The sequence below is a fragment of the Scomber scombrus genome, chromosome 11 (genome assembly GCF_963691925.1).
Source record: "Scomber scombrus chromosome 11, fScoSco1.1, whole genome shotgun sequence".
In the NCBI taxonomy this organism is placed as follows: domain Eukaryota; kingdom Metazoa; phylum Chordata; class Actinopteri; order Scombriformes; family Scombridae; genus Scomber; species Scomber scombrus.
Genome location: NC_084980.1, coordinates 24,388,678 through 24,414,001, shown reverse-complemented (window position 1 = coordinate 24,414,001; position 25,324 = coordinate 24,388,678). Strand labels below are relative to the sequence as shown.

At 39.0% G+C, this 25,324-nt stretch overlaps 1 protein-coding gene across 1 annotated transcript in view; it reads left to right on the top strand.

Annotated features, from left to right (window-relative positions):
* The window catches only part of LOC133991020 (receptor-type tyrosine-protein phosphatase N2-like), a gene marked incomplete at its 5' end in the record, with an annotated part of 213,070 nt that overhangs the window by 155,390 nt on the left and 32,356 nt on the right, over positions 1–25,324 (top strand). Inside the window, 3 exons of the mRNA XM_062429469.1 lie at positions 8,452–8,649; positions 18,276–18,423; positions 21,681–21,754. Of these exons, the coding sequence (XP_062285453.1) occupies positions 8,452–8,649; positions 18,276–18,423; positions 21,681–21,754 (420 nt within the window). The remainder of the gene's footprint in view (positions 1–8,451; positions 8,650–18,275; positions 18,424–21,680; positions 21,755–25,324) is intronic.

The following is a 25,324-nucleotide window of genomic DNA, read 5'->3' as shown; positions in this document are numbered from 1 at the left end:
TTTTTTTTTGTCTTGAAGTAGGAGAAACTATCCGCTGGCAGATTCAGATCAGTGCACTAACCCTGATTGCAGAGCAACTTTTTTGCACGGGTATTCCTCAAATCAAGCGATATAATCTTTAAGCATTATTATCTTATTTAAAGATGTTCTCAGCCGCGCCGTGAAATTTCTCGAAACATGACAAGGGTTTTCAGGAACTAGAAAGGTTATATTAACACATTCCCATACTTTGCCAAGCTTTTAAGCCCCTAGACAAGATTAAATGACTGAAGTTATATTTTTTAGTGTCATTTTTGTCGAGATGGTCTCAGTCAGTCAGCATGCTTCACACTGTGTCTGTTTGCTCTCTCTGTCTCAATTTAATTTTCAAGGACCTTCTCTGACACGATAGCATCAGCTTTACACTGCCAAAGAATAAGCCCAAAACACATTTCCAGTACATTTCAATTTAGATTAAAACAAGCAAACAATAACTCTTGTTCCCCGACTGTCCTGCAGCTCTTTTCTCTCTGTGTCTCTTCTGTTTTTCTGTTTTATTTCCTTTCAGCTTTTCCTCTCTCTCTTTCTCTCTCTCTCTCTCTCTCTCTCTCTCTCTCTCACTCTTGGGTAAATACATCAGTTTGCTGATAACAACCTTTCATTAAAAATCAGCTCTTGTCCAATCAGGATCATCTACCTCTTTTGTGATGGATAGAATATATTTTCATTGATAACGTCTAATAGATTTGATCAATATTACGCTGCTACGTTATCTTCAGAAAGCCAAACAGTGAAGAATGTCATTTTCTATTAGTGCCGGGATTAGCGGGAAGAAAAGTCGGATTTGTACTGTTATCCTGGATTTCAGTGTAGACTTGAGGTTCTGTGCAGCCAGTAATTCCTCAAAGAGGCTTCAATGTAACAAAGACACAAAGGTAAAGGAGTTTAAACGTATTAAATTCATAGATGATGACTCATTTTGGAAATATTATGCTCAATTTTGCACAAACTGTTTCCAAAGTACAAACTATATGATGTAACAGCAAGTAATCCACAATCATTGGACGACATATAAAAACTTCTCTATGATTTATCTACACATTGGATGATCCTGCAGGAGAGAATTAGATCCAATGCTAGTGTAAGTAGCACCTTTTAACAGTGGAGATCAGGGTTTGCGTCGTGTCTCCAACCAATAATTAGCTTTAGCTCTTTATAGCAATCACAGCTATCTTTCCTTCTCCCTAACCAGGTAGTTTTAGACTCTTATTAAAACTTGAAAGCACTGAAATTGTTTATATATTGTATGGTTATGTAACTTAAGACACATTGGCATAAAATACTTTTTAAAAAACCACATTGTCACTATATGTAATAGAGTTTTTTTGTCCAACAGCATTGTTCTGTTTAGCTAGTAGCACATTCAGGTGGTTAGTCATGTTTAGACTGTAGTTTTAATAATATAAACTATTCAGCAAGTGCAATGTAAGTGGTCTGCAGTTCTGGTCTATCCTTCGTAATTCTGACATAAATCAAACAAACTCATGTTTTTTTGTCGCTAGATATGACAGAAAATGTAATGCAACACCTTACTCCTATGCTAATGTTAGCCATAAATCTGAAAATGTGAGTCTAATGCTAATCCCAGTTCAAAGTGTTTACAGCCGTTGCGGTTAGTAATGCAGCTAACATGGTGGCTGCTGTAGTTTCTAACGTAAGAATAAACATTATTGAAATGCTAAGATAAATACAGCAGTGACTAAAATGACATTTACTGTTTATTGGTGGCAATAAATGTAAAAATATTCAATGCAAGTAGTTCAGTTGCATCCACTTTAATCCCGTATTTGAATGTCAGAAGCTTTTCCTACTTGACTTAATAGAAATTCTGAGCACGTGTGACTTTAAAAGAGATTTATTTTTGGCATGAAAATGGTCACATGTAAATATGTTTATTAATAGTGTGAAATATCAAGCATATGGCAGCTCCACACCAGTTATATTAGTCTCATTTTTTGGTATCCATCAAATGCTATTCTGTGTCCTTTCTCCTCTTCTTGCTTCTATTCATTCCTTCACTCCATATTCCCCTCCCGTTGCACCATATTGTATCATGTTCCCCTTTGTATTTGTTTGTTTGTTTGAGAACAGACACAAAGCGCTTGGGTGAAGGCCCCTGCATTGGTTTTGGTCAGAAGGGCATGTAAACAGAGGCGCCTCTGTGGGCCCTGCTGGCACACCCCGACCCCCAAACCCAGCGCACCTCCTCATTAACAAGCTTTATATATAGACGCGGTGCTTTGGGTGGCACACGCCTCCTGACACTGACACGCCCGCTGTCGCCCCGGGGTGATGCATGATTCGAGACGGTCACGTGGCGCCAAGCGGATTGGATTCCCTGGCATGACGCCCATGAGAGGGGGTTGCTGGGATTTTTTTCTTTTAACCTTTATTCATGCGGGGAGAGTTGACGAGACACACATGCTCTGTTTAAAACACTGACAATGATCATGCAAACACGTCTCCAACTACACAACAGCATATTTTGATGTTCTTTTCATTGTATTCAAGGTGAGCACCCCTCCTTTCTTGTACATTTTAGAGATGTTCATTGATTTAATTGAATAAGTCTTTGTGTCAGGACTTCTACTTTGTGCAAGGCCACTAAATTAAATTATCTCCAGGACAAAAAACTTGCATGTTTTGGGTTTTTTTCCCCCCACGTGCAATAGAAATATGCTTCTAAGTTAATAAGAAAAACCCTTCGAGTGAATACATATATTATAAAAGTGCATTTGTGACATTCTGTGGATCAATGATCCTGTAGAGTGCAATGATGTAGTCTGTTTTATACAGGAGCTTAATTATACTTGTACAATTCAGTTATTGAGAGGAGAGGCTTATCTTATAGCAGCTTAAAGGATGATGAGAGTAGCTCGCTTACTTCAAATCTCTCCCGGTTTGTTTTTCCAACCTTCCAGACAGACATTCGTTTCCAATGTAATTGCATTCATTTTGAAAATCAGTTTACAAAGACTTATATAGCTTTCTTGGGATCGGTGATCCATCACGTTGAACATTCGTTCACCTCTATTTAGCGTCCTGAGAAAGACAATTTGCTTGTTTGTACCATTTGGATGTCTGTTTTTTGTCAAAAGACTCAGAAATAATGGATATTCTTAAAAGCAGTCTGTTCTTGCGATCACATATAACCAAAAATAAAAGATAACCAAATGTTCAGTGTGATATATTAATGTTATTACGCATTAAAGGTCCCATGTGAAGCAAGTTTTAAGATTTTCAAATAAAAAGAAAACTTTTGTTTAATGTAACGAAGGAAACAATACAATTAGTGGTCGTGAAAAAGTAATGTTTCATGTATAGGTCTGTTTTTAACTACCACCACATTAAGTATAAACAGGACTGAATGTTTACTGTAGGGTTTCTTTGAGCGTCGAGTTGTTAACGTTAGTTTCACATCTTCTTATAATTTACAGCACAAAGACATAATTAGAAAGAAACATTGAGACAAAGCTGGAAAATTTTAACCAGACTACAGTAAACTACCGTGATACATTTGACGCGTCTCGCCACCTGATGAAGAGTGTGTCGCTGAAAATCAATACACTGGAAATTAAGATACTTGCTGTGTATATGGATGCAGCTTGGGGGAGGGGGGGGGGGTGTTGGGACTTCAGAGGTGCTGTACATTTTAAAGCAGTTTAGACTCTAAACCTGTCCTGGGTTATATTGTTCTGTCAAATTTTTGCCTTTTTGTCCTCTAATTGGCTCTCAGAGGAGGAGGGGGGTGCTTTGAAAGGAGTAGTTTTAATTACATCATAAAATAATTTGCTGCGGCGGCAGAGTTCACCACGTGGGCTTGTTGAAATATGAATGTTGTTGATCATGTGTTTCCCTCCCTGGCAAAACACCCACAATGCATGTGTGTTGTGCCGATGCTTATTGTGCTATCACTGCTGCTGCTAGCAATCCTGCAGACAGGAAACCAGATATAAAAAGGGAGTATTTATCCACCAGGAGGGTTTGGGTGTTACCAATTTATGGGGCAAATATTTGCTTTTTGTTAAATATCTGAAATCAGCCACTTGGTGTGATCCACCTCTGATATCATGGGGATTTCACTCTTAAACCTTATATACTGTTCAGCGTCAAATTTGACCTATTTTTTACATTTGAGAGCTGTAAAAACACCTAAAAAAATTATTTTAGCCGGGCTTTTCCCAATGTAACCAAGTGTATACTAAGATGGAAATATAGTGCACCATTTTTAAATTTTTGTGCAGTTGTTTCACATTTTTATGAATGTAAAAGTACAAATTTGACCTGTGTTTATTTAAAAAATTCAAAAATCTGCATTAAAACATTTTTGTTGTGTTCATAATATTCTATAAAATGTCCTCCTGGATCATAAAATAGTGAATATGAATAGGTATGAGAGACTTATTATGAGTCCAAATATGAACAGTATGTAAGGGTTAATAACTGCTGTTTACTACAGTAACATTTAATCTTATTTTTTTACTACACAGACTGAAGACAATTATAGAATAGAAAGTCAGATACTGGCAGCTTTAACACGATAAGTTCCATTTCAGGGTTCTCGTTAGTTATCTGTTGACAAATGTGACATATTGTAGCTCATTAGTACTGAAGATCAAGCGCTATATGCTTAATATGAATACTGTATAACATACATTGAATTGGTCATTAGACCAAAAATAAAACCTGACAGGGTGAATGAAGACGCTAACAGGAAGCCTCACCCGAACATTAATTCACTCATCATTCTGCTAACTATTAAAGACATTAATCATTTGAAGCAGAATATTGATTAAACTTTTTAGTACGGCAAAGTCAGTAGGTGTCATTGTCTGGAGCTGCGAATGTCTGCTCCAAATTTCAAGGCAGTCCATCCAATGGTTGTTGAAATATTGGGTTAGGGTTTGTTTCAGACCAAATTTTACATCCACTGAAAGGACATCTTCAAATTTATTTGATCCAATTAGCAGTCCAAAACCCAAAAGTTGACATTAAAGTCTGTGAATATTTGGTTTTATTCCTTACTAATGGACTAATTGTTCATTATTTGCTATCGATCAAACTATTAATTATAATTCTACCACTTAAAACATAATATAGAATAACACAATATAACACAAAAACATAATGTATGAGGATAGAAACAAAGCTTCTTTTATAAGCTTTCAGAAAAACTGACATTTTTTTAAAACAAGGATGACAACATCTATAAACACAGCAATTCAGAGTATATTTAGCTCCGTTTCGGTGCTTCCTATAGTTTCTGTCTGCTCTCTCTCTCTTATCCTTCACATTGCATTCATGTTTGCGTTCGCCTCCCACCAGCAGCAGCAGTGCTGTCAGTATCCCCCAGGTCCAGGTCCTGGAGCACTTTAATAATCTGCACACATTTATGAGTCTGTGTCCGAGCTCATAGATCAGTGTCAGCGCGCCGACCTACGAGAACATCAGTCAGATCAGATACGGACTAATGAAGGCCTGCTCACATTACCTCCACCGTCAATCAAAACCCGCCGTCGGTTAATCATCGGCATCTCTCTCATTAAGAAACACAGATTCCCGCTGAGATTCGGCCCAGGTCTCCTGTTACACCCAGTGTCCTTGTAGGCTGACGTATGTGATGTATGGTTTCAGATATAAAGGATGTGCCAAGTGACATTTATTATGTTCTTTTAACTTCGCCGTTAGCTTGCCGGCGATAATACGATGTGCTTATAAAGGATTACATACTGAACAGTGAATTGGGGTGGTAGAAGTTTATTATTTCTGGCAAGGACACATTGATTACTGATGTATTAATTGTCGTTAGGATTGAGCACGTAATCCACTTTCTAGACAGACTCTTTTATTTAGTGATGGGCATCAATATGCAGCAGGTGGACACGTTCAACCTTGGCAATCACTTTTTTTTACTGTGACTAATATCAGTTCACAAAGGGAAGGACATTTGTAAATTTTTAGATATTCTGGTGGACACAAGTCGATCCGTATCAGTGTGTGCACATTGGAGGCTTTAAGATTTAATATCTCACTCATGGAAGTGGCATATTGGAAGATAATTGACTTCTGAGCAAGTTAAATGGTTAATCCACTGTACTTATAGTGCTTTTCTAGTCTTTTTGACCACTCAAAGTGCTTTTATACTACAAGTCACATTCAGCCATTCACCTATTCACACATACATTCATATACTGTTGGCGCAGTTTGGGTTTAAGTATCTTGCCTAAAGACACATCGACATGCAAATTGGAGGAGCTGGGTTATAAGTGCTGATATTCCGATGGAGCCACAGCCGCCCCTAGATGTCATAAATAATGCTCAATGAAATCCTGGACTAGGACTTCCTGCTTCTGTTGCCTGTGTTTAAACCTAGCTTCAAAAACTTTAATTTATTTCGAGCATAAACTTTAAAAAATGTCCCTTCAGGCTTTTAGTAAGTAGATTTGAAGCCCATTTTTGTATTATTTTGTTTGTTCTTTAAGAGGCCCGTTCTCCTGAGTGATTTGTGCATTTGGGTCATGCTTTGATTTTTAGAGAGATATATGACTGTGTCAACGGTTTTTTGGTCATATTACTGCAGCATTAATGCAAATTACTACATTTGGTGACCTAAATCAGTGAGAAAAAATGAAATGGTTGCAATGATTTTTTTTTCTAACATCTTATCTTTGTAAAAGCAAGGAGGGGCATCTTTACTTCAGAATGTGCTTCTAAAACTGGAGATGGAAGCAGACAAGTAGAAGATATGTTGTATAATTATATTGAGGCTGAAGCACCACAGATTTTTTGATAATTAGACTTTGTTAGGTCAGTTTGTTCAGATGTTTGAGGTTTTGACGTCTTGAAGTGTGCCTTCAAAATGTGAACTTCCAAAGGAGGAAGTTTCAAGATTGTTCCAGATACTACAGATATCATTGCAGGATCATGGTGTACCCCTTTTGTTGGTCTTTTACTTCTAACATGTTTAATTCATAATATTATAGTCCTACATCATGAGCAAGACTGTCCTTTTCATTGTCTCCTGTATGACGTGGTAGAGTCATTCATTGTGGCTCATTGAAGCTCCCTGCTGGGCGTCGTGTAGAGAAGGCGTAGAGTAAAACTTCAACGTGATGTCAGCGTTTCATTGTAATCATGTATCCAGCAGACAGAAAATGACAGTTTGCCTCGGCGCATGAATGAAGACATTGTATTAGCCGCTGAGAGACTGCTGCCACACTTTGCCAAAAAACATATTCTGAAGTTTTTTATGTATCCAGGGGAAAGGCTTGCTGAGCATGCATGCTGTTTTCCACTAACATACTGGTAGCTGCCCAGTTAGAGCAGCAAGAGATTAAGTGCCTCAGTGGTGGAGAAGTTTTACTCTTTTTACTCGTTTTGTGCTGCCCAGTCTTTCAACACTCTCACCTTTCTTTCTCACGAGCCATCTTCTCCTACCTTCACCCTCGAGCTGCTCGTGGGTTTTTTTCTCCCATTAATTTTGATTATTCGCACGCAAGAGAATAGAAAAGGCTTGTAACTTCCGAAAGTTTGTTGCGTGAAGGTCAGAACACATTAATGAGGCCAATTTGGATAACAGATCCCATTTTTTCCGTTGCCTGGATCTTCCCCTCAAACTCATAGTCACTCATTAAGCTGCTGGCATCATTTTCACCTTTTCAACTTTAAAGTACAGAGGAAAGGGCCAAACTAGTAATGATTCTAATGAATAAGCAATGAGCAAGACACAATCCTCCGGCCTATGATGATAACTGACATGATTATTTAGGTCCTGCTGTACTCAAAAACAATACAGTAGTCTCAGGTGCAGATGTTTCTGCACTGGAAAAGAAGCTTCACCAGTTTGATTCACAAAGCTCAGGACAATTCTTCCTAACGACCCTTCACAGGTGGCTTAACATCGATTCACACCTTACATTATGTCACTCTGCCATAACCCAAGCATAACTTCTCACATTTGACATCAATGTGTGAAACCCTACAGCGGATTGAAAACCTTCGACTTCCCAGTCATCAAAAATGATGAAGCCCTTTTGGATAAAAGGGGGAAATGTCATCAGCTCTTCCAATACGGCTGAAAATGTTTCTACAGATATTTAATTGACTAAAATTGTCTACCTTATCATTTTTCAAGGGTTTAGACTTGTGATGTCAAGTCTTGTAATAACCACCAAAGTTACAACTCTTATTCTTTGTAATTGCAGCCAAATAATGAATAATAACATCAACTCTTCACACATTTGAGCAGATTGCATTAATTTTCTTTTGTGGTACAACAAGTCACTAACACTCCCAGTTTGAAGGGTTTCATTGGCCGTGTGTGTATCTTTGTCTACTATAAAAGGTTTAAAGTGCTTCGAATGAAATAGTCCAACAAATGACTATAACCCGTCCCCGTCTTCCCTCTTGTAGGAGCTCTGTCGGCAGCGGATGGCGGTCAAACCTCCAGCTGAGCGTCCGGAGCCCATTTCCTCCAGGATCAACAGTGTGTCGTCGCAGTTCAGCGACGGCGGTCCGGCTGTCAGCCCCTCAGCACGGAGCAGCATCTCCTCCTGGAGTGAAGAGCCTGCTCACTCCAACATGGACATCTCCACTGGTCACATGATACTGGTAAGTGTCTGAGTGAGATATTTGTTGTAATCAGAATGCCAAATGACACCAATTAGGCTCCCATTTCTCTCCCATTCCCAAACCATAAGAGAATAAAGTTCATCATCAGATGGGAAGATTTGTCAGGTGGACTCACATTGGAGAAAACCATGCATGATGAAATGGTCACTAGGGATCCATTTTTCACCATAAACCTCTCTTACAAAGCATATTTCACTTGATATTGGAGCCCAAACATGTTTTAAATATATCCAACTTGATATCACAATCATGTTTAGATGTAGAACAGACATTTTTACTATTTTCCATCCCTTAAAATTTAGGATTAAGGAACATCAGAGTGAATAAAGTGCATTTCTAAATGTATTTGTGGAGGCAAGAAGCCCAGTTCTCACTAAATATCTGTTTAGGTGCATAAACTAAGGGGAATATTTAAGAACTCTGAGGATAAAAGTAGAAACAGAAACTATCAAATAGGACAGAAGGAGGTTTGTTTCCCAGCTGGGGCTGCGAAGGATCTTACAACGTCACACAGTTGGTGATACTACTTAATACTAAAGACACAACCTTTCTAAATCACCAAGGACATAAAATGTGCACGAATTGTGGGTGTGACATTGGGAAAGTTGTAACTGATGGATTTGAAGGATATATCTAAAAACTTTAAGGAGGATTGAGGATCGTTCAGTCTTTCATCCCGAGATGAAAAAGTTTCAAATGACTTTGAGTCCTTTCCTTGCCACGAGTAAATCAATGAAAGTCATGTTAAAATATTCAGAGTTGTTTAAAGGTTTTCATTAAAATCTTGACCATGACTTTATTGGGTGAAATAAGCAAATTAAATGTAGAAGGAAGGGTTTGATTGGTGAACTTTTTCATATTGCTTTTTTACAGTATCTCAAATACGTCTAGTGTTGTGCTCATATGTGGTGATTGCCCCCATTTGGAGAACGAATCCAACCAATCAGAGCTTTTATATGCAAAATGAAGAATGGGTCATAATCATTTTAAGCCAGTTGCAAAAGAATGGCAACATACATAATAAATAGTGGCTTAAATAGTATTTTTGTTCTATGTAGTGATAATCTGTTTTTTAAACAGTTGATTCCTTTGACAAGAAAAATCACACAAGCACTGCATGTATTATTCGTGCCCTTACATTAAAACTGGATTTCCATTCCTACCAGAGATTTTCCACACTTCCTTTTATCCCAAACATCCGACCACCTGCTTCCCGTACTCCCTTAAAGCATTTATTCTATTTTCAATTTTCCATTTCTTCATCTCGCTCTCTCTGTCTGTCTGTTCTCTGCATTTCTGCATATAGCACTCCCCCCTCCCCGCTCATACACATGCATACACGCACACTTCTTTCTTTTTCCTCTCATCTCACTCTCTCTCATCTTTCTCTCTTCACTGTGTCTTTTTTGTGTGTGTTTCTGTACATCTCATTACACCCACAGTTTCTATAAGCAGGCTTCTTACCCTCTTCTATCCTGCAGATGAAAATCGCTATTGAACCTCGGTCGCATTCTGTCGAGCGCCGTCGTAATTGCAATATATAGCTATTCACTTCAACCACCCACCACCCTCAGTATCAGCACCACCTCCTCATCCCTCCTCCCCACTCCTGCCTCCTCTCTCTCTCTCTCTCTCTCTCTCTCTCTCTCTCTCTCTCTCTCTCTCTCTCTCTCTCTCTCTCTCTCTCTCTCTCTCTCTCTCTCTCTCTCTCTCTCTCTCTCTCTCTCTCTCTCTCTCTCTCTCTCTCATGCATTATGAAGCTGCCGGCGAGATGTGACAGAGTGAGCTTTTTGATGTGTTCAATAGGCACAAAGATACTAATTACCCCTGAGATTTGCACCACAGTTGTGTTCAGGAGGAATGACTCTCTTTTGCATCCCTGTGCTGCCGTCGAGAGAGAGAGAGCGACTCTGTTGTTTTACAGGAACGCTCTATCCCCGCTAAAGTGTTTCTTTGGCAAGTGCACCCACAACACCTTATAATGCGCTTGTTTGATGCGCCAAGGTCACACGTGGAGAAAAATAGATTTGAGTTTTGAGACAGCGAGGACTGAACTTCTTCGCTTTTTGTCTCCACTAGACGAAAACCTTCTCAGCAGAGGTGGCATCACATTAGAGATAACAGGAATGAAATTAAGTGTGCCTCGTGTTCTGTCAAGTATTCAGTTGGTATGTGGGCCACAGTCTGGTCAGGGTGATTACTGCATTTGTTATAATAATAGACACTAATATGCAAATGGTGTGCAAGGGAACAAAGGAGAGAGAGACTGTTCACACAAAGAGGGGAATCTGATTGGACGTGGCTGTGATGATTAATACATTTTGTGTAGGTGATGGAAATAAATGTCCTCTTGAATGCTGATATTCCACTTAAATCCTCTTCAAAAGTAACTGTAAAGTTTTAATAGATACTTCCCACTCTGTAAAACAATGTCACTCATACAGTCTGCTGGTATTATATTCATGAAAAATATTGCAAATAATGACCGTCCTCGTTAGTAGTGAGATTTTATCAGAGCGCCATAAAACCTCTGCAGTTGGTTGTACATTGTGACTTTGGCACCACATGATCTCATGTCTCACCCACAGCCAATATTTGTTTCTTCTCAAACCATCTGCCTAACCATAACCATAAGATTCAGTTGCATTAACATGACCAAACCCTTAAATCAATAGTTTGCCATTTAGGTGGCAGCCTGTTGGCTTAGCTTACAAATTGGCATCTAACAATTCTGAACCAGCACTCTAGTTGAATTATCTTAATTTTACCGCTTTAAATGGTCATCATAGGTTATTAATCCAATTGTATAGGAACAAAATGTCTGCTGTGGTCTTTTTGCTACATCCGGTGACTCTGCAGTGAATCAAGTGAGAGAAATCTGTTTTATTGAGTTTACAGATGCTAAAAGTCAAATGTTTTTTAATTTCACTTAAATTATCATAGTTTCCATTTAGTGTTTGGGTTGTAGACACAAAGTCCCTCTTAACACCATACATATGCTCCTCTTTTTAATTGCAGCTTGCACTGTTTAATACTCACAAAACCTGTCTAAATGGACTGCTTTTATAGAGTGCTGCTGATGAGGAGCTTATTTAATTTTGAGCTCACGTTTTTTTTTAACTCCACTGACGAAATAAAAGACGATAAAACAGAAATGTTGAGCAGTTTGTCAGTCACAGGATGCTCATCATCACAGGAAGTGATAATGTGTGATTCATTGTTAATGGGGGTGTGCTGTGAGCTTTTTGGCTGCCAATGATTGGACCCCCCCCTCCTCCTAATTTTTTGCCAATTACTGCAATTTAGCTGTGAAAGAGAAGGCAGAGAGAGAGAGAAAGAGAGAGAGAGAGAGAGAGAGATGGATGCAGTGAACAGCAGTGTAGTAATGCATACACTGAGCTGTAAGTGGGTTTCAGCACCTTGGACAGCTCCGCACACATACAGTGAGGCAGACTACGGCTCCGATTGGTTCAGACTGTCTCAATCCTCCTACTCCAGAAACATTAGACAGCAGAGAGGAAGTTATATAATGCCACAGTCAGATGTTAACTATGTATCTCTAAAAAAAAAAAAAGAATAAATAAAAAGTCACAAAAAACAACTTGCTTTTGTAACTTTTTAAAAATCCCCCAAAAGGTCAGACTGTTTTCTCGGCCCAAGGAAAAGAGCATGTGACCTTCTGCTGAAGTTAAAAAGATTAAAAAATGTAACTATATTTAGAGTTTTAGAGTTTTTCACACATTAGTAACAAGCTGGGAAATAGGAAGTCTAATGTTTAATGTCTTTTCCACCCACCACGCATCGTGGTTTTATGGATTTGATGCCTCTATTCTCTCTACATGCATTTTCTTTTTTATTGATTAGTTTTCTTGCATTTTTCTAACTTTTTGGCATCATTTCTGCTGTTTTCTATCCATATTTTTCCTTCTCTGTGATTTTCTTCTACGTTTCTGTTTCATCATCCTATTTTTTTTCTATTTCTCTGTTTCTCTTGACTTCTTTTCTATTACCTTGCCTTCCCTCTCTACCTTCACCTCTCTTCCCATGATTTAGAACAATACCTTTTTTTTTTCTTTTACTGCTCTCACTTTTTCTTTTGCAGTCAGAGCTGTCAGTTTTACAAAAAATATTCAAACTTACAAGAGAGCTTCAGATTCACATCGTGATGTCAACTAGAGACAGAACAGAGAGTTTCATGGCAACAAAACTGGGAGCCAGTCAACACATTTGGGGTGGAGAGGAGGGGAAACTCAGAGCCGAGGGATTTCTTTTTTCTTTTATTATTCTCAGAGTCGCGTGACAGCGAGAGACCGAATCCATCACAAAGCAAGACGAGTGCGCCACAGCTGTGGAAAAACAAATATTTCATCTAATGCCCTGCAACGCGCTGGAGTGAGGCAACTGTTGAGTGATTAATAAAAATCACAGGCGTCAAAGAAAGGAATAATGTGTTAGCTGTTGAGCTAGCACGTTATTCTCCACCCCCCCTCCCACCCCTCCAACAAAACAACCCTCCCACCTCCCCAAAAACTTAATTGCCTCTCGTAAACCTGCACAAATTCCATGTCATCATCCACCCACTGATTTTAATTTGAGGAGAAACAGCTTTCACCATCTTATCTAAGTTAATGTATTACTTGGTCCCATGTGACTGGGAATGAGCTCCCCCCCTCCGCCCATCCGCTCCCGTACCCTCACTCACCGCCACTCCTCCCCCACATCCTCTCTCTCTGCTTGTGTCTTAAAAGGATTAGTCGACTCTATATATAAAGCACATTATCTTGTCTTTTGTTGCCGGCCAAGTAAGTGTTATAGATTATACTGCAGCGAGAGCCTCCATCGAGATTAGCTGTGTGCTGGGAATTTGTTGGTGGTTGTGGTTTTGTAGCTCACCAGCAGGCCAGCTGGGGATGTGATCTGTGGAGGTGATAGGTCGTGGGGCAATGGCCAGAGGAAGAACCGGCTTTAGGAAATGGATGTTTAAATCAGTCTAATGTGGTCAGCTGGGGCAGAAAGAAGCATTCAGCTAGAGCGGAGTTAGACTCATGTATCAGGATGATGTCAGCTTTTTAACTAAAAATACAACGGCGGCCTCTGAAATGGTGGATGTGATTCAACGTGATTGATTGCATGTTTGTTGTGTGATTCACAAATGAGAAGACATTAAGCTGAATTGACGCTAATGCAACGTTTTAATCAGACTCAACAAAGAGCGCAATGTGTTATTTCTTCATTCGTTGGATGTTTATTAATGTTTATTTAAGCCTGAAGTAGGAGAATAAACGACTTGTGGAAACATACAAAAGAATCCAATTTACATGATTCATGTTAACAGGACAAAATCTAATCTAATGTCTCTCCCTGGGCTTTACTTGTTATGTCTCATGTGTCGAAAATTTGATACCACCTCTAAAAGATAACCAAAAGACAGCCGAAACTGTCCACTCTATCATCATGGCAGTTAGTTAGTTAGTGACAATCACTATAGCTAAAAAGAAACAACAACCTTCAGAGTATTCAAATCGTAAATTCAAATTGGCAGGACTTCTGCATTGTTGTTGATGGTTGATACATTTCAAACCATTTCCTGTTTTCTTTACCAAAAAACAAAATGCAATGTAAAGATGCTATAAAACTAATCTTACTTCATTATGACATCATCAGTGGTGGAGCCAGTATTCAGATACTTTACATGGTAACAACCACTACAGCAGATTTATATAATTTTTTTGTTGCTTTTCCAGATTACTTTACCAGAAAGAAATGAAATACAGGGATGCTATACAACTAATCTTACTTCATTATGACACCATCACCATCAGTATATACCTGAAAAGTATTAAGTGGGATTGGCATGTCATGTGATTGTCATGTGATCTGGGCCTTTTTGTGTATTTAAGATGGCGACTTTCTAGTTGGATTTAGTCTGAAGAAGAGCATGGAGCTAAAAAAAAAAGTATAGTAGCACCTACCTAGACTGGTAAAGTCTGGACTAGAGTCTCTTTAAATCACAGTTTGAGAAATGTGAAAGCTTTATTCTATTTCTGAAAATACAATAAAGGAAGATTTCACTGTTTTTTCATATGTAGACCACTGTAACCATGCAGGAATAGATGAAAAAACAGTGATCATCTGTGGAGATGACACTATGTGGTTAAAAAAATAAATAAATAAACAAATTTGAAAGTAGGAAGGGGGGGGGGGGGGGGGGGCATGTCCATTGTAAATTAAACCCCAGGTCAAACTGATGATGCTAATAAATCTACCTGCATTAGGAGCTGCAGACTTTTTTTGCTTTCTTACCATCAGTGGTGGAGGCAGTATTTAGATTCTTTACTTGAGTAATACTACAATGTTAAAAAAAAATCTTCTCCATCAGGTGGTGTTCTGGTGGTTAAGCTGTAAACCGTATAATCATAAGATCCCCCTGTTCAGTTCCAGCTGGCGGATCATCCCCCCTTCTATCTCTCTCTTTTTATAATGTTTCCTGTCTGTCTCTGCTATCTGTTGAGGCAAAAAGGCAAAAAAATTAACCCTAACCCACAAAATTAATTAAAAGTATAAAAAATGAGAGTTTTATCAGCAATAGTAGTGCCTCACTATCTGAAGTAAAAGTTCTAATTTTTGGAGAATGGCCTTTTCAGGATGTCACAAGTATGTTTTAATTGCATTATGTTATTACTGATTTCTTAATGTGTGACCAAAAATGTTAATATTGGGCAGGGAAGAGCTTTCACAAGGTTGTCTTGTAACTTGTAAGCTGTCAAACAAACATGGCTCTGTTAATAGATATTATCATCCTGAGTGTAGCGGACTTTAATTATGTAGAAAACATAACATTGAACAGCTTCACTGAAGCTAGAGTACCTAAAACATGTAACTAAGTGTTTGAGTGACTTTACACTACTGCATATCCTTTATTTTTATCACTATTATTATGATGGTTTATTAGAGACAGATACACATAGACAGGCTGAAACAACTATCCAATGCAAGTATCACAGAGTTTATAGTGAATGCTAATTTGCCACACCTGTCCCTAAAAGGTGAAGGCTTTATTTATATGGCACATTTCAAAAAAACGTTCACAAACATAAAAACAAATATACACAATTCAATCAAGAAATAAAGAAAGCCAATGAATAAATGAATGTAATGAACAATAATAAAAACATAGGTCAGAAAGAACTCATTAGTTAAAAGCTAATCTATAAAAATATGTTTTTAAGAGCTTAAGTTTTGAAAGAGGACACTGAGGTAGTTTGTTTTATTTCCAATGGAAGTGCATTCCACAACTAAATAGGAGATTAAAATAGTAAAAAAGGCACCGTCAGATTATGTCTAACCTGTTGAATGAAAGTATCTCTGAGTGATTTCTTTCACCCACTCCTCCTCTCCCAAAATGGCCGCCCCAGCATTACGTCACCTCCCATTGCAGCCGACCTTCATGCAGCTGTGTCTTACAGGTGCTCAGATGGTGCGTCAGCGCCACAATGGCAGCTCGGGCAGGGTCTTATTGCGTAGCTTTTTTTTTATTTTTATTGAGCACCTTTGGCAGCTATAAGCCCCCCCGGAGTAAAGGGGATTATTCAGTGTTTGGCCGACACATGGTGATCTCAGCACCTCCTGATTGGATTGCAATAATCCCTTTACACAGCCACAAAACCCTATTACTCTGGCATTAGAGAGCGAGAGAGAGGGTAGGGGGTAGAGATGAGTGTGGGGGGGGGGGTTATCTGATGTAGGATTGTGTGTGCATGTGTGTGTGTGTGTGTGTGTGTGTGTGTGTGTGTGTCGCCTTTAGAAGTGTATGAATTATTGTATGCATGAGTCTACATTGTAAGTTTGCAGGTCATGAGTTGTGTGTGTGTGTGTGTGTTTTTGTGTGTGTGTGTGTGTGTGTGTGCGTGCGTGCGTGCATGCGTGCGTGCATGCGTGCGTGCGTGCGTGCGTGCGTGTGTGTGTGTGTGTGTGTATGTGTGTGTGTGTGTGGGTGGACTGTGTTTTTGTGTATGTGACCTTTATGAGTGAATAGTGCTTGTGTGTATATGTGTGTGTGTGTCTCTTTTGAAGGATTCGGACCTCCTGCTGTTGATAAGCGACTGTTTGCAGGTGGAGGGTCACAGCTTGCTCCTTCCGATTACATCATTTTTTTGCTTTTAGCAGCTCAGCAGCGAATATAATAGAAAGATGATACACTATAATAAAGAATAACTAGTGTGTGTGTGTGTGTTTTTAACTTTACATTTGTCCAGCTGTGTAAAGGTGAACCCTGCTGTTCAACACCGAGCCCGTTAAGTTCAGTTACAGCCTAACAAATAACAATCCTCTTTGTTAAGAGTGTGTTCATATTCATGTTCATGTACATGTACGATAAAATCACATATCTGGATGCGATCGGGACACTTTCCCATTATCTCCCACCAGCCTGGCCGACCGACCGTGCCGCCTTCCATTTTTAACAAACTCTCATTTTAGCAGGAAAGCCATTAGGCCTTTTTTGGAAGCTAATTCTGATTAAGATCAAGCCCTATTTGTAACTGCCACCATAAATCATTTGCCGGAGCCATTTAAAGAACCACCACCACCAGCTCATTTCGTTCCCTCATCCATTACATTGCGATGGTACCGTCCATATTTTTTTTATATTTTTTGTGTGTGTGCACGAGCTGTTTAAAAAACAAAGCTACACTGGGCCACACCATCAGATTATTGCTAACCTGAGTGCTTGGTGCTTATGTGCCAAGCTCATTTGCTGGCAGTCGATCAAAGTCACGCTGCTTTTCTTAATTATGAGGACTGTATGGTGGGTAATGGCCAGGCTGCAACTGGTGGCAGAGCTAGAGAAGATCAGACTGATATTCACTCTGATTAATGCGGCTTTGGTGCCTCTAAAATGAGGAAAACATGCAGATTGCCAATAATATCCAGCTCAAGGTTTAATAGTTCCTCTAAATGATTATTTGCTTTTGTTTTAATGTTTATGGAGAACCAGAGGGGACTGTTAAAGTTAAAGGACGTAGAATAATGGTCCTATTCTGATAGTTTTTTTAAAGATTACAGCATTATATTTAATGTCCAATTCTATTATCTCAATGGTAAACTGTCCTAAGTGTGTCCTAATGACTAAAAGTCACCGCTCTGGTGCTTTAAACGCATCAAAACGAATAGTATTTTCTCTTTTTTCCTTTTCTTTTGACTAGAGCATCAAATTGGTGGCTTTTTCCAACACAGTATGTTAAAAAAAACCTGATTGGCAATCACAGGAAAGAGCCCTACCATCTATTTGGTTGACTTTTTTTGATTGATAAAATAACTACCTGTTTTCCCATCTGGTGCTCCACTGAGGTTCAAACAAACATGCAAATAATGTCAAGCTGCCAGACAAATTTAAGAAAAGCTTGTGCTGTTAGTTAAAAACTGCAGGCTAGTATTTAAAAGTTTGAGATGACACCCTTCACTTCACAAGGGCTGAATCTGTCTCCATCTGGCACAAGGAGCCTTATTCGTGATTGTAGTACAATGTTGGAAAGTGACTTTCTGATGCTACATTTCCATCTCTGTGCTTACCTTTCCTCTCATCCTCTTCTCCTTGTCTCCATCAGTCCTACATGGAGGATCACCTGAAGAACAAGGACCGCCTAGAGAAGGAGTGGGAGGCGCTGTGTGCCTACCAGGCCGAACCCAACGCTTGCACCGTCGGCTTGAAGGACGGCAACGCCAAGAAGAACCGCTCCACTGCTATTGTGGCATGTAAGCAGTGAACTTCATCACTATTTAATTCTGTCTCTTCTTAGCTCTCATTTTCTTGTTTTTTTTTTCTATATCAGCCTGAAAGGTAATTATTGGACACGCTATAATCAAAAAGTGCTTTACGAAATGAACTACAACTATAATATCTACCTCTCTACCTTTTCTTTTAACCCTGAAAAGATGTGCTTTTGAGGGCATATCTAATCCTGAAAATAGCCATAGAAAGTCTGGTTATATTTAGATTGAAAGGTGTAGATAACTAAAGAAAAATCTGCTCTAACCATTACATCATGGTATAGATCACATTGTCTGCAGTTCATTTGTTTCCCAGGTTAGGTCACATTAAAAATAAAGACCATGTGGAATCTGATGGTTGATCAACTGTGTAATGTGCTTTTTAATGAGGTTTCAAACTACTAGTCTTGCTATTGATACTGTAATTGTTTAATCCAGTGTAGCAGGTAGTGTACAGGTTTGCTTTTCAACTTGCTATTTTAATGTAGGTTTTGGTGTTAATAAAGTATTGGATGAAATCAGCAAGTGCCACTTTTAGCAGGTCAACCCTTTGGAGCCTAAAGTAGCCCACTGTTTAGATATACCATCGGTTGGTTCTTTGCTAATTGTGAAGTCCTTGTTTATAGTATCATTAAGAATTTACATCCCTAAAATCAGCACAACCTCTGTTATCCACTGATGTCACTAAATAAGATGTATTATACTGTAAAATGCAAGAAATAAGGTAATAATTATTGAAAAAAACACACTAAAAGCTGTCAAGCTATAAAGAAGAACAAGAAAGCACACAACAAGGCTCACAAATGTCCCAGAACTAGTTTGAACACCCTAATTTAGTCTTTTCCTCCTCTGTAATCTTCAAAATGAGGCCTGAACAACAGCTGCTTTTTGCCCTCTCAAACCAGCCATCTAGCTGCCATACATTTTGTTCGCAATTTCTGTCCAAAATCATGCAGAGAGGCACCACAGTGCTTCTTTTTTGCACAGTGCACACTTTGTCCTTCCTTACGTTGCCTTCTTTGATGTTCCTCCTTTGCTACAAGCCACAAGTACGTGAACATGTTCCCTGTCAAGGACTGAAGTCCGCAGTAGCTCTTAAAATTCCTGATGGGTTAAGAGTCACACTTCTGCAGCACACAGATCCTTGAGCAGGATGTAGCTGTTGGTGGCAGCAATGTCAACAAAGTTTTTTAAAAAAGAGGGTCCTGTTATGGATCAATACCATGCATAAAATTATCCTCATCTTCAGTGTAGCATGAATTTCCTTCCTCATCGCTGCTTAAGAGATGAATTCCCAAAACACGCTCCAGTGTGTACAACATCTGTGCCATGAAAGAGGCATCTCATATCCTTTTACTATGAACATTTATCTGAAATAAACAAAACAACAAAAGACTCCTTTGACTTTTTTTCCGACTGTATGTGATACAGCTACAAACTAAACTGAAGGCTGCAGCCGGCTCGAGTTGTGCAAATATGGAAAATTAGCTCTGATTGGTTCAGTTACTCTATCTGGTTGAATAATATCCATGCTCTGATTGACTGGGAAGCCTTATGTGGTGATGTTATTGATGATAACCATTACTATCTCGATCTCTATAACAAGAAAACATAGAATGTATTTTTTCATCTACATTTTTTACATCTTTACGTAGCACTGTGCAAAGTCTAAGGATTCAGGAGGGGGAAAAAGTGTTGCTCTAGCCCTAAATAAACAGTTATGGCTGAATAGTAATCATGCACATGTAAAGGAAAATGCAGAATTATCTGCTCCTCGCTGATAGAGTGCAGGAAACCAAACATTTCAGAGCAGAACACGAAGAAAAATCAGCTGTTACACCTCTTTCTTCAAACACGGTTGGATTATTCTCACAACCTCTCAACAACTCACCCTATATATTCTCAACCCCGCCTTTATTATCTGAAACCAGGAGCAGGAGGGTTGTAAATTAGTTTTCTATTAAATCTCTCCTGCACCGACCTCATCAATGATTAAAATTTCTAAGCTTCTGTGGAAATAGCCCATCTAAAAAAGTGCTGTCCTATTCTCTCCAGCAGGCCCAGGCTTAATGAAATCCAGGTTGTCAGCAGGGAAAGCAGTTTGTCAGGAATAAATTGTGCTTCTTATTTGAAGCACCACTGGTTTCTCCGAGAACTTTTCAGAACTGGAGACTTTAAATGGTCGCTCGCAAGAATGAAATGTACAAACTAGGAACATTTATACCTATCCCAAATATGTATTGGAGCAGTTATGATTCCCAGAGGGCAGATCTTCCCAAAATTGAGAGAGAAAATACTCAACATTCAGTTTTACTCCAATTCAACAATGCACTGAAGGCATAGTGCATCTACTAACACAAAAAGAACACACACAAAAGCTGCATGCATAAATGTACCCATAAATTCATGATTTTTTCCCCCTTAAAATTTGCCTGAAGTGTCCTTAAATCTAGACACCACTCTTTCATGCTCTCTATGTTGTCTGTATTGTCTATCAGCTTGTTCCAACTCTTCAATGTGAAGCTATACAATGTTTAAACTGAGTGACATATTTTAACCTAAGATTAAATGTTTTTTAAGTCTGCACTATTCCATCAAATGGAAATACTCTGCATGTTTTGTGCATGATTTTATACAGATTTCCCCCAAGTTTAACCAGGTTTAATACATTTGGTGTATTGACATCTTTTGGATCTGTACAATCATTTCAAATCAAAAGCCAAGCCAAAAAAAAACATGATTTGGGAAAGATGGAGCACTAAGGGTTTTAAGAAAGCTTCACTGCTTAGATCATCTTGTTTTATCCTACATGGAACCTCTAAACTTCAAAATGAATGCCTGATCTCTAAAGGCTTCTGGTGAATTTTCTGGAACATCACAGAAAAGTGAGAGGTAGTTACCAGAGAGAGGGGTACTTGGGGATCAATTCATCTCCTCTCTGAGGGACATCAAGAAACATCAGTTAACGTCTCAGTCATTTACTGGTTCGCGCTTTAATCTTTAACAAAAAAGTGTTCTTCCTCGAGTTCCCTCTCTGAAAAACAACCTTGGAAAACCAAAAGGGAATACACTCTTTAGGTCATGTAAACACATAGTGGAAATTTACATCAAGGCTATGCAGATAATATTGTATACTCAACAGATATGCAAAGAAACTACTAATTACACTGCATGCAACACAGCCACTGAGCGGCTGCATTCCCAAGATGAAAATGCACAGATTTCTTCCGTTTCTGTTCCAGATGATCACTCCAGGATCACCTTGAAGGTGGAGAACAGCCAAGGAAACTCAGATTACATCAATGCCAGCCCGATCGTAAGTACCTCCTCTGCATTCTAACTTTGTGCTTCGCGCTGCCACTACGCCCGGCTCCCACAGTCCCCACGGGGGCGTCGCAGGAACAAAAGCAGCCTACCGTTATACAATATAAATTTTGATGCAACGCTTGCTTAGCTTCAGCGGCAGCCCCATGCAAAGTGTGTATGTTCTGCACCATGAATATTAATGATTTTTATACAGCAAACACCCTGGGCGAGTATTCGCTCGTGAAAGGTGTGGAGAAGGACATGCGCCCGGCTGTCTTTGCTATAAAATTGATCCGTGGGGTCTTGGAAAATGTCTGTTTTTGGCCTTGGGTTATGCTAATTTGACACTAGATTGTGTTTACTGTAACGGCGCGCTCAACTTGCAAAGGCCTTTCCTTGTTGCGGTACAGATTTAAACAGCGAAAGCAGCCTGTAGGAAGGAGACAGGGTGGGGAGGGGGATGTGTGTGTGTGTGTGTGGGTGGGGGGGGGGGGGGGGGGGGGGGCGAGAAAGAGCCATGTGAATTCAGTAAGTGAGTGTATCAATTTGGAAACCAGTGTTGGAATAGTAGGTTTACGTTTCCCTCGAGGCAGATACAGTGGTATTCCATTAAAAGCAACAGAAACGCTATGCATTTCAAATCTGGGCGTCACACCAAGAAGTGGCTGATTGTGTGTGTGTGTGTGTTTGTGAGAGAGGGAGAGACAGAGACAGAAAGAGAGAGAGAAGGAATCAAAACTATACGGGAACAAAGGAGCAGCCTTGTCAAATGTCAATCCCACAAATGCAAAAACAGATGCAGAACATGTACCCACGCATGCAAAAAAAAAAAAAAAAAAAGAAGAAAAAAATACACACACGCCTAAAATCACACTTTGATGCGAGCGTGCACAGACACTGAAATGCGCATACTTGCCAATACACACATGTATGCTCACCCACACTCAAACAGGATACACACGCACACACACACACACACAGAGATAGAGAGAGAGAGAGAGAGAGAGAGAGAGAGAGATGCCATAACAGATTCAGTGCAGACACCTACACAGACATGCAGACTGTCAATAACTGTAAATCCTTACTGATGAATATTTTAGGCGACTGGCCCAGAAAAGATGGATTGTTATCAGCGAGTACGAAGTGCGTAACATCGGAGAAACCTGTTGAATACCTTTAGTGTTATTTCAGTCCCTTTAGACTTTAAAAAGCACAGAGGAATTCTACATTTCTTCAGTGTCCTGCATCCACTAACAATGTTGAAGGGCCTTGAAAAGCAAGAATTTTCGAAAAACCCTGCAGAGGATGGCGTTGGCATTTCTAACAGCCATCAGACTCGAAGTCATGATTTTGGTCTTGTTTTCACATACCTCTATGCTTTCAAAAATTCAATTACCAGATACCTGCATCACCAACGAAAACATGTATTTTTTCCCCTTATAAAACATACATACCACTGCTGCATTCAATCTCCTGTGAGTTGCTTTAAGTCAGTTTTCATCCTCGGGGCAATAACCTGTGTACCATTTGTAGAGTATGGGATTTTTTAGTTTGGTGTAAGACATGAAACACTCATTTTTATACAGCCACAATGTCTCAGGTGATTTTGAAGGCTGAACAAAGCAAAAACCACTTAATTACCTTTTGATTGAGCTGTTAAAAGCAGTATAACTGTGTGCTAGGTGGTTTTTGTGTTGGTTAAAGTTACGATTACTCACTAAATGACACAATTAGACTTAGCAAAGCTCAATTTCTTATTAGATATGATTCTGGAAAACACTCAGCAAGCTAAAGAAGATGATATAGTTGAAGATAGTTTGTTTTATAGGGTGAGGTTTTTGCCTCTTACCAAACACCCTTCCCTCCCTGCCAACCTGAAGGATCAGGGATAGTGCTTCACTCTGACCTTTCCAGCATGGTTCGACCTGCAGCCGCAACAATCCACTGCAACGTCAGCACACAGAGAGACAGTAAAGACAGGGAGGACTGCTGAATGTTGAATTTGAACTGAATGGTTACTGAACCCTTTGGACTCTAACTGGACATCAGACAAATACACATACCTGAAATGACAGCTGATTCCACTGTCTGGTCCTTTGTATCAAATACGCTCAGAACAAAATCTGCATGAAATTTGATATATTTTTTAGTGCAACCATGATTTTGTTTTTTTCCACATTTAAGAAACTGACATAATTTAGCTGCATGTTTAGTTCCTCTTGGACCTTATAAATAAATCATTAAAGGCTGATGATGTCCCCCAAATCAAGCAAAGTCCTATGTAAGCTTCACTTACCACAATAACCTGAATGGATGAAAATTAATACAATGCAATAATTATGACCATGAATATGCTTCAAATAAAATTGATTGAAATAAAAAAGTAATGCACTATGATGCACAAGGACGCCAAACTGGATTGGACACCCATTCAGTTAGCTCAACAGTTTCCTCATACACACACGCTTAATCAATAACATAATCAATTACTCAGGTACCACTGAATCATGCATACTAACATTCACACACACACACACACACACACACACACACACACACACACACACACACACACACACACACACACACACACACACACACACACACACTAATTATTATGCTTGTCATGTGTTGATAAGAGTTTGAATCAGCCTCACAGCTTTTACTGATAGCAAAATTCATTATTTTTGATTAAGGAGTCACACTGAAGAAAATTAAGACTTTCTTTAGTCAAAACTTCACTAGTAGAAAAAAGTGCTACCTCAATAACTTTTCAAATAATTCCCGTAATATTGGAACAAGTCGCTAAGAGATTGTTCAAATGCTTTAAAATGAATGTGTCCTTTTCCTTACAATCTCTTGCAGTTATGTGGTCGTCTCCTAACAACAGTTAATGTTGTTTTTCTTAAAATGACCATAATATAGTGTTTTTTAATAGTTTATTTCTCTGAAAAAATAAACTTTCTGCTCTCTGAAAGCTTCATTAAGGATTAATCATGTTTATCTGTGACTGATGAAGTTGTGATCAGGTAGTTTATTATACAGACTAATTATGTGAGGAAATACTGTGACAGGTCAGAATATGAACAGTGAGTGAGCGTTAATATAAAATATAAATTGCCCAATACAATATAACTGAATGTGATTTCAATTGTGGCGTTCAAAGCACCGTAAAATGAAATTTGAAGAACTCTGTGTCCTCATTACTCTGATCAATCCACATGAATCACTCTGACCAGTTTCCAGTTCTTTGACATGATTGTCTTCATGATTTTCTGTATTTACCTGAATGTGAAGATTAAATTGTGTGAAATTGTGTGAAAAACAGCCAAGAATCAAACCTCAAATCTGAGAGCAGAGATGTCTCTCTAAAGAGAATCGACAGCAGTAAAAGTTGTTTTTATTTCCCACCATGTAGATTCACAACTTCAGCTAATACATGCAGCTGCTAAATCATACACACACACACACACACACACACACACACACACACACACACACACACACACACACACACACACACACACACACACACAGTCTCACTCCCACTGAGGTGTCAGACTGTAGTAACAGTCGGCTT